This window comes from Cryptomeria japonica, chromosome 11, assembly GCF_030272615.1.
Source record: "Cryptomeria japonica chromosome 11, Sugi_1.0, whole genome shotgun sequence".
In the NCBI taxonomy this organism is placed as follows: domain Eukaryota; kingdom Viridiplantae; phylum Streptophyta; class Pinopsida; order Cupressales; family Cupressaceae; genus Cryptomeria; species Cryptomeria japonica.
Window position 1 is genome coordinate 70,836,295 of NC_081415.1, and position 10,721 is coordinate 70,847,015.

At 35.4% G+C, this 10,721-nt stretch overlaps 1 protein-coding gene across 1 annotated transcript; it reads right to left on the reverse strand.

Annotated features, from left to right (window-relative positions):
• Positions 1–3,616: 3,616 nt before the first annotated feature.
• On the reverse strand, positions 3,617–5,023 carry LOC131077674 (brassinosteroid LRR receptor kinase BRL2-like). The gene has a single exon (XM_058015213.2). It carries the CDS (start codon positions 5,021–5,023, stop codon positions 3,617–3,619), a length of 1,407 nt encoding a protein of 468 aa, XP_057871196.2.
• Between the last annotated feature and the right edge of the window lie 5,698 nt (positions 5,024–10,721).

The window sequence follows — 10,721 nt, forward strand, 5'->3', positions numbered from 1 at the left end:
GAAGAATAGAGAAGCATAACAAAAGATTAATTTTCAAGGGGTACAAAGAACAATTTTATATAGATTATGATGAGACATATGTTATAGTTGCAAGGATAGAAACTATGTGGGAAATTATAGAAAAGGAATCCCAACACAAGCAGAAGGTCTTTCAAATGGATGTGTAGTCTACATTCATGAATGGAGTATTGAAAAAGGAACTGTATGTGGAACATCCACTTGGTTATAAAATTCAAGGTGAAGAAAATAGAGTGCATAGGTTGAAGAAAGTTATTCATGGGTGAAATCAAGCACCATGAGCATGTGGAGTATTAGGATTGAATCATATTTGTTGAGCAATGACTTTAGTAAAAGTGATGGTGAGCCAACTTTTTACATCGAGGAAGCTAATTGTAAGATTTTGATTGTTCTCTTGTATGTAGATGATTTAGTTTTTAGTATCGATGATGATGTACTTATTCTTGATTTTAAGGAGGCCATAGAAGCAAAAAATGCATGATGGTATATTTATCTCTGAAAAATTATGCAAAAGAGATTTAGAATGAAAAATAGTAAACCCAAACCAACACCAACAACCATAAGTCTAAATCTGAGCAAGGATTATTATAGTAGCAATGTGAATCCAACTATGTATAAAAGTTCAATCAAAAGTTTGGTGTATTTGACAATAACTAGACCTGATATTATGCATGCAATAAGCCTAATTTATAGATTTATGAAGACTCCAAAGTAGACACATTGGCAAGTGGGCAAGAGAATCTTGAGGTATGTGAATGGGACCAAAGAATATGACATTTTCTATACTACACAAAATGAGTTTAGGGTGGTTGGATACATGGATAATGATTAGGTAGATGATAGAAAGAGCATATTGGGATATGTGTTCCATTTGGGATTGAGAGCTATCTCATAGTCTTCCAAGAAAAATCTTGTAGTTTTCCTTTGTATAATTGAGACTGAGTATATAAAAGCAAATGCAACAACATGCCAAGCTATTCGACTAAGGAGAATTCTTGTTAATTTGAAGGAAGAACAAGTGGATGGTACAACTATATTTTGTGACAATCTATCATCAATAACTTTGATAAAAAATAATTTTTTTTTAATGGAAGAAGAAATCATATTTAAATCAAATATCATTTCATTAGGGAGATAGTTGAAAATGGTGATATAAAAGTTAAGTATTGTAGGTCTGAGTAGCAACTTGCTAATATTTTCATAAAGCCATTAAGGAGAGAAAGTTTTGAGCACCTAAGAACAAATTTGGGCATTGTTGATTTGGATGTAGTTTGAACATGGATGATGGCTCAAGATATAGGTGGAATGTTAGAAAATTGATTTCGCACGAGCTTCCCCATTATCAACCTACTTGTTAGGAGCATCTTGTTGATTTCTTAGGATCTTGATCTCTCTTGCTCCTAACACACATCAAAATTTTGACAGTAAGTTTAATGCTGGTAGGTAAGTTAAATTTGAATTTTGAGTGGGAATCAAAAGTGGACAACAAGAGACAAATAGGAATAACGTTGTAATAGACAATTAGTCTTGAGTTTGTGAGAGATAATTTTTTGGACAACAATTTTGAGTAGAAGGAATGTGTAGCAACACTTGTGGTTGTGAAGAAGCGTATAGTGAGTAAAATGATTTCTATAGACAAAATAAGAAGTCAGTGTAAATCTCCACATGAGCAGACTAAGGAGTTTTAAGTAGCTTCGGATTGTGTGTGGTTGAGTGCAGCTCTAGATTGTTGCAGATAAATTATTTTGTGTTAAATATTGTAATATGAGTTTGAATATTATTTTTAAATGTTAATTTTATGATTTAATAGAAGAAGAAAAGTATTACTTGTCTTCAACTCTGTTTGTTTTGGGTTTTATTTTGTGCATTGCTAGTTGATTGGCAAACTAAGCAACAACCTTTATGGTTTGTGTTTTGTTTTTGGGAGTTTAAATTCTAACATTTGGTATCAAAGCTTATCTTTTTTGTGTTTTAAGGGTTTTAACTCCAATACAAATACTAGCATCTCTCTCTACTTTTCCTCTCCATGACCTTCCATCTTTCATGTCATTAATGCCAAACAAATTGTGATGGATTCCCATGTTTTGGTATGTTGCTTTCTTCTCCCTTTAGCTATTCATTGATATACCTTCTATATTTTTTAGTAACCCTTGAGAGAGTGTTGTATCTTTTGGCCACCCTCCCAATTGGATTTACCTTTTTCCTAGTTCACTTGGCCATGACTCCTATCACATGAACATGCACCAACTTTGCTTGGAGCCTTGGAGCTATTATTATTTTTAAGAAGGACTAGATGATTATTTGGTCCATCCCATTCAAGCGCTCTTAGAAATATTTATGACAGCCACAATTCACATGTAGACTCATTGTATGAAGAATAAATGTAAACAATATTATTTGATGAGTCACCTGTCACAAGTTAAAAGAGGATAGCATATTGACTAGATATCAAATGATTAATGTATTCACATATTACAATATTACAATATATTTATAATAGTAATGGATCCTAAACAAATAGTCCTTAAACTTTGTTCATGCTTATCTAACATTGCAATAGGGTTGCAAGGACCACGAAAAATGGAGTTTGCATATTCTATTTTCTTGCATGGCCTATAAGGCCATGGCATCTTCAACATCTATTGAATACCATTAGGCTTTATATAATAATATCCATCTTTCTATTTCATGGAGACACTCTTCTTTGATGCATTTGTTTAATGTTTGCAAGGAGTACATTCACATTTTTGTATATTCTATATAATAAATAGAGATGTATATTTAATAATGCATTACACATATGTATATATGTATACACTAGTTTAAAGATTATTTGTGATATTATTTACATTGGATATATCATCTGTATTATAATTTTGAAATAGGGAGATGCCCAAATATATTATATAATTGTACACACACACACAACTTAACCATTCAATAACAATTCTTAATGAAGGTTAGTCTTCTTTTGGGGCTTTTGGGGAGTGACATAAATGGTAGCTTTATGTAGAGTTATATATCATAAATAGAATGATATGTTATGAGACTTCTATTTCTAGCTTGTTTTGTCGAATTAGTATGGTGTAATGACACCTATAACCATGTACATTTGATCATATTTGTGTGTAGGCATGCATATCACTATAGAAATTTGTTTATAGTCATTATTTTAGTTGTTTAACCTTGTGAACAACATCAAATATATATGTTTAAATGGAAGAAACTTATCTTTGTTTGTATTTTAGAGCATTATGACTGACTGTAATTGAGAATAACATTATTACAAGCAATATGACTATGGGAATTGATATTAAACATCATTTCAATAGTCTATGTTTTAGTTGTTAATAATGATCTCTGATTTTGGATCTGTCAATTTCATTTGTATGAGAGTTCTTAAAGCATTTTCAATAAACCCATTTTAAATATATCTTGCTATCATTGAAACCTGTAAAACTTTTTTTCTTTGTGACATTTTGTCAAATACAATATACTAGACTTTGACAATACAAAACGTAATAAATGTCAATTAGAAATCTGAAGTCTCGAACCATCATAGTAGAGTCTTACTTGATCTCGTTGTCGAAATAAGCCTTCACAATCTCTTATTTTGTATGGATGGAAACGAAAACTTCAAAATCTTATCAACCCTATTGAAGTATTTCTCTCTCCACGCCTTTCTCACTGCAAGCAATAGCATTACACAGCAAAAACCAGATACATGTGAAAATCCTAGTCCAATCACATACCATGATATTTTCTTTCTAAAACCTTCATTTCTATCTTGTATTTCATTTGGAGAGCGAAGGGGAGGAGAAAATTGTGGCCAAGAACATTTCTTTGGAAGTGGGCATCCTTCCAAATATGGATTTCCAGAATATGACGTGTTGTCAAATGTGATCATCTGTCCTCCTTGGGGTATGTTGCCTGAGAGGTTGTTGTTGGACAAATCTAAACATTCCAATGAAGTTAGAGATTGAATCTCCACAGGAATACTTCCATAAAATCTTCTGTTTGAAGAAAGGTCCAATGATTCTAACTGACTCATTTCCCCCAAACTGTGTGGAATAACTCCACTGAGGTTGTTCATTGATAGATTGAGAAACCCCAACCCTTTTAACTTTCCAAAATCTACTGGAAATTCTCCTTTTAATTGTTTGCTTGAGAGATCTATGTATGTTGTCGTGGAAAGAATATATGAGTAGTGCCGCTCTAAGCCTTTCACGGTCATGTCCAATTCAACATGAGACGGAACTCGAATTACATATGTATCAAAAGGGCCAAGTTTAAAATATGTATTAAGGCCTTTCTCTCTTACAAATATATGAAAGGAGTTTGACAGAGTAGATAACATGTGGCCGTCTTCTCTTGGTATTACCATTGCTTGTAGAGATGAAATGTTACGCGGAATAAAACCTGATATATTGTTAGATGACAGGTCTAAGATCTGGAGCTTCTTGAGTTGGACAATTTCTGAAGGAATTCTACCTTTGAAATGATTACTCTTCATCATCAACACTTGAAGGGCTGATAGATTTCCCACTGACCATGGAATTTCCCCAGCAAATCTGTTATGCCCAATATCTAGTACTTGTAATCTCTTGCAATCAGTGATTGACGGAGGGAAGGCTCCACTTAACTTATTATTTCTTACAATTAAAGAGGAGCAGCATAGCCCATGGGGTATGCTTCCCTCCAGACTATTACCCCCTAAATTCAACACCTGAATTGCCTTATAATTTGAAAAGCATGGAGGAATATTGCCATTCAATTTGTTGTTTGCCAGATCTAACTTTACAAGGTGATCCAAATTGCACAAACTTGGAGGAATGGTGCCGACTAGAGCATTGTCATTAACCATCAATAGCTGTAAATATGGAGGCCACAAAGACGGCACGTATCCAGTCAATGCATTTCTGGACACATCAAACACTGTCATCCAATGAACTAAGCCATTTGGGATAATAAGCCTGCCATGCAAATGATTTCTCCAACTTAGCATTGTTCTCCCATAACCAGGAGGGGATTTCTCCAAACATATTGTCGTGAATATTGAGTGGAAAGCCACTCGGGAATTCGACCACCAATTCTACATGAGCTTATATCTAAGCCTTGTAACTGGAACAGGGGAATCCAAGTTGTCCTAGTATTTAGTACACAATACGATAGAAATAAATATTTTAATTCTGCAAGATTATGAAACAGAGTATCTGAAATGGTAATTGAGGAGAGCTAGAGAATCCTAATAGACGATGGTAATGCCAGCTGCGAAGAACTAATGTAATCATGGAATGAAAAATTACGAGCGCAAAGCTGCTCAAGAGAGGAAAGCCCACTAAGCTGAAGGTTTCCATGGAATTTGTTGATGGAAAGACCTAAGAACTTAAGCAAAGAGAGATTTTGTAGACATGGTGGCAATACTCCAGTTAGCTGGTTATAGCTAATATCTATATAGCTAAGATTGGTCAATTGACAAATCATAGGGGAACTATCCCACTCAAACTGTTGTTTTTAAAATTCAGATATTGAACATGAGAGAGGTTTCCCAAACAGGAAGGAATATTACCAGTTAGACCTATGCTCCTCAAGTTGAGGTATTTGAGGAAAGGAAGCTTGCACAAAGTAGCAGATATGACTCCACTCTGCACGCCCTGCCCTTCGTGGTTGGTGTAAGCACTCAAATTCACCCGCTCTACATGGTTGGTGAGATTATCGCATGATATGCCATCCCATTTGGAGCAACTGTCACTTCCATTAACCCATGAACTAAGATTGCCATCAGAGACGTTCAAGGTTGTTTTGAAGGAAAGAAGAGCTTGAGATTCTTGGGTAGGACAATTGAATAGAGAAAAAGATGGGTTTGTAAAAAGGATAATATAAACTATGCTGGTAAAGGCAAACTTAATTGGAGCAATAGCCATTGCTTGAATGAAGACGCAGAGAACAGTGAATCTTATATTTGTAAGATAATCTCCCAATGGGTTGACTGAAACATTAGCGGCATTAACTAGCCATGGAAAGGAGTTTAACATAGAAAATATATAAAATTAGATGGATTGATTAGTTCTGATACTCTTTTGTAATTGATTGACTGCATGGAAGGGGAGAGCGACTCGAGCCCTCAAGTAAACAGAAAACAATGCTATTTTCAATGTACTCACGAATTACATGGGTTGACAGAAAAGGTTGAGTTGACATTGGAAATGCTAACGACATAGCTTGAAATAAAGAAAGATAAAATCAACGTGTAAGCATTCGAATGGATGGCCCATACTAGCTAGCGCGTCAATCGGGGCAGGTGTGTTACTGAGAAAGCGAAGTTTGAACCATTAAGCAAAGGTCAAGTCGTTCCCTTTGCACGTGTTTTTGGTTTTTATCCATATCAAATAGGTATGGAAGAAAAATGTAGACGCTGTTATGTTTCCTCTTGGGCCCTTCAGTTGACAATGGCACAATCTTTTGTGTAATGATTTTTTTGTGTAATAATTTAGATCAGACTATCTTTTTTGTAATAATTTTTTATAAGCGACATAATTTTATGTGATTTTGTTTTATGTCATTATCTTTAAGAAAAATAAAATTTTATTTTTTCTACATCTCTTGTTTGCCACCCTAGATCATATTGTAGGTATGGAGCTGGTTCTATAGTCATGGATTATATAAACCTGTTAGTCCGCACTTGCATTATGTCTATTTTGCATCCTTTAAATTTTTCCTCCTTTGCATTTTTCTTGAACTAAACCTCTTGCTTGAACCGTTCTAGAGTTCAAGGTTCAAGTTCAAGTGCGGTATGTAGTATAGCGGCTTTGTTTTAAGTAAGGCGTTAAAAGGTCTTGGTGGTCATAGTTCATGGAACTTGAACCGTGAACCTTTAGAGTGGTTCAGGGTTCAAGGTTCAACATGTTAAAGCAAGTCTTCTGTAAGTCATGTTTTATAGTGAGTAAGCTTTGGCATGTCCATGCGTTTTGCACTAATGTTGTTTTGAACTTGAACCTTTGAACCTCTTTTTGGAAGGGTTCAAGGTTTAAGGTTCAAAGTTCGAGAATTGATGACTTTGGAGATAAAGTAAACAAGTGTTGACATATAGGGAATATTCGGGATTTAAAAGATGAACCTCAAGAAAATGAATTGTGATGGAAATCTGTACTTGGGAATAATCATTCCAACCAATCAGTTCAAGTAAAGGATATGGAGGAGAAAAGACTTGTTTTTAATAAACTATTAGAAATTAATCTTTTCAACACAATTTGGCACAGATGAGTATGATGTTTTCAAATCAGGACGAATTGTGCAACCAATATTTTAGGCCACTCCCTAAGATGTGTTTTATTTAAAATAAGTTACTTGCCTTCATTATTTTCCCAATTTGGTAAGTAGAAGATTAGCGCAGGTGGCATTTCTTGTTCTTGGCTCTGTGAATTCTCAACTCTACACGAAAGGTGAGCGCAAGTTCTTCCTCTTTTCTCGTTGGTTTTCATAAATTGAAAGTCTTATTTGATACTTCCATCGATTCAATTAGTTCTTGCTGCTGTGTATTTTCTGATTGTAAATAAAAAATGAGACTGAAAATACCTCCAATAGACTAAAAATCTTGGCTAGTTAGTTCCTTGCCTGACATAGGAGATACTTTTCTACTGTTAGTAGATTTAGAGGAATTCCATGAAAGAGTGCGAAATTCTGCTAGTTCCCCTTTGATGCAAAAAATTTTAGATAGTGGGTTGGTAGAAGCTGCAACATTTCCTCTAGCTGTGTCATGTCCAGAACTAGTTTTGGAATGTATGGGCAGATATGATCATGTAGAGAGGTGCATAAGAAACACAAACGGTAAAGTGTTGCTTGCAATTAGTTGGGAGGTTGTTTCCACCGCAATGAAAATACCAGAGAAGGAACAATATGAGGACTGGACGGTATGCAAGTCGCAAGGAATTTTCTCTGAGAAGAAGTCATGTTATAGGAATGTCATTGTGAGAAATTGGTTATTGAAATTCAAAAAGGGGGGTGCAAGATTGCCAAGCCCATTAACTCGAGAGAATCTGATTCAAGAAGTAAGGGACATAGTCATTTTATTACATAGAATGCGGGGAAATCATATAGGCTTTCTTTATTCAGGTCATTTTTGGCAAAAGGAGATACATAGATTGGGCAGAGTTAATTGCAGAAAGAATGCATGAGGGATTAAGTTGCTTTGGGAACAAAAAATTCCGTATGTCTTCTTACCTTATATACTATTTAGCCCACACTTGTCAATCGGTAGGTCTGTATCATGAAACCTGGCAGAATGATATGAGAATATATGAATATCACCCGCATTTATAGCAGCATAGGGTCACTAACAATTATTACAAGGTTCATAATATTTTCCTTGGCAGGTTGGTATTTGAGTTGAAAGGAGATATTCATAAGAGATTAACTGAGGAAGCTACGCAATTTATATATATATATATATATATATATATATATATATATGGTAGCTTTTATAGTTAGTTCTCTAGGTTCACTTATTTGAGGGTTGGGAGTTTTGAAGGAGAACCATACAAATTGCCAAGATATGTCTTTGAAAAGCAGGTGTTAATTCAAGTTTGCAAGAAACTTGCTCATATAGATAAGAAATATGGGTAAGAACACCAAATAGGGGTTTCCTTTCCCATTGAACTGACACATTACATTTGTAACAGTGTCTCAGATGCTTTGAATTTGGAGTTAGAGTTCAAGAGGTTTAAATATCAGTTGTATTTTCCCCACACTAAATTTGATACTAAAGGATTTGCAATGACACACTTTACATATAGGGAGGATTGTCGACATGTACCTGATCTAGAAGACTTTTGGGTGGATTGTGTGGATGAGTATGAAGTCCTAAAAAGAGCTCACCTGAGACTCACAGTGCAACAAATTAAGGATTATGGTTTGAAGATAAACACTGCAAATATTGTGGATGATGAAAATGATTTTCTTGACTGCCAATTTGTCGATGATAGGCAACCAGGAGTAATACCAGAAATTGACTGGAAAAAAGATGAGGAAGAACAGATTCAAACTAGGACAATATCGGTTATTCGAAGAACAGAGAAGTGGCTTAGAAAGCAAAAACTAACCAGAAACTCAAGGAAGGGTTCAATCTCATCCACTGAGGTCTTTGTATCTAATTCTCCTTCCCCATCTTGTGTTGTAGGTTCACTGAAACATGAAAAGGAGGATAGAGAGAAAGGACAGTGTAAATCAAAGAGGAGACAACTTCTGTCAGAGTCACTCGCTCCAGAACAAGGGGCAAAAGACAATCCTTGCCTATTGATATTGTGGTGGTTGACCTTGAGATGGATACCACCTCAATTAATCCAATCAAAGAACAGCACGGGCTAGCTAATGAGGGTAATAATCGGTAGGAATAGGAAGCCTTAAATGAAGTTACTACTATCGTAGTAAGGGATGGAAAGAAGATTGGAACTGATTTAGATAAGCCTCAAGCTCCTTCAGGACTAGTATGGTTAGAAAATATGTTAAGAAACAAGAAGAGAAACATTGTTGCAGCCTCGATTCTAGTAGAAGAAATAGTGAGTAACTACTTGGAAAAGACTCTAAAAGCGAAGAAGTCCAAAACTATGTCAAAACTTAACTTTGATGCACATAGTGGGAACTGGATCATAGAGATTGCACGCCCATTAACATATGAAAAGACAAAGAACACTACAGCTCATGAGTTCACCATTGAAAAGATAAATATTGGAACTGTTTCTCGAGCCACAGATGTTCTCCACCTTGAGGCTTCAACAAAGAAGATCATAACCAAGACCTGGAAAGATAAAAAAGATAAGCATCAGATGAAAGAGATGTTATGAAGGATGGAAGAATACATTGAGGCAAGCAATGCTCCGAACCCTCAACCTGTGTCACAACTTCTGATGTCCTTTGATCCTAAGTCCCCTGCAAATCAGAAGACTTTGGAGCAAATACAAAAATGCAGGTTGATCACAAAAACTGTGATGGAGTGGCTAGAAAAGATTCTAAATTTTGGTGCAGAGTACTTTGTTAATCTAAGCAAGGTATATGATGGGGCAATGCAAGTAATGAAGGAGCTGGAAGTTGAAATCATCAATTGGAAGAAAGAGGAAGCTAAATGGGCATCAAAAGCTATGCAGATGCAAGAAGTGCAAAATTATGGGGTAATGAAGTTTCTTACAGAAATACCTGTTGCAGGCCTGGATGACAACATTTTGTATGTATGCTAGAGGAACATTAAATGGATAAATTCTCTGATAAAAAAGGCGTATGAGGACTTTGTGAAATTTGATAAATCAACTCGCAAAATTAGTTACTTCCATGAGAAATGAGCTCGTGTGCATTTGGATTAAATGTCTGAAAGATGATGGAAGAACCCTTGAAACGATCGAGGTTATAACAAGATCATTTATGATAAAAATCAATTATGTGAAAGAGGCTAAGGGTTTGGTTTCAAATGACTTAAGTGTGATTGCTAAGATCAAATCACTCTTGTTTTTATGCAGCGGACATCCAGATAGTCACTTCAACAAAGTCGCAGAAGTTCCCAGGGAAAAAGAGGTCTGGAAGAAACATATGGCACATGTGGGATTACCTCATAATACAATCATTCAACACTTCACCACTTCTCATGCGGATTGGAAGGGGTATGTGCACCAAGTTGTGGTACCAAAAGGGGGTCTTAAGATGCCACTTTGTTTTTC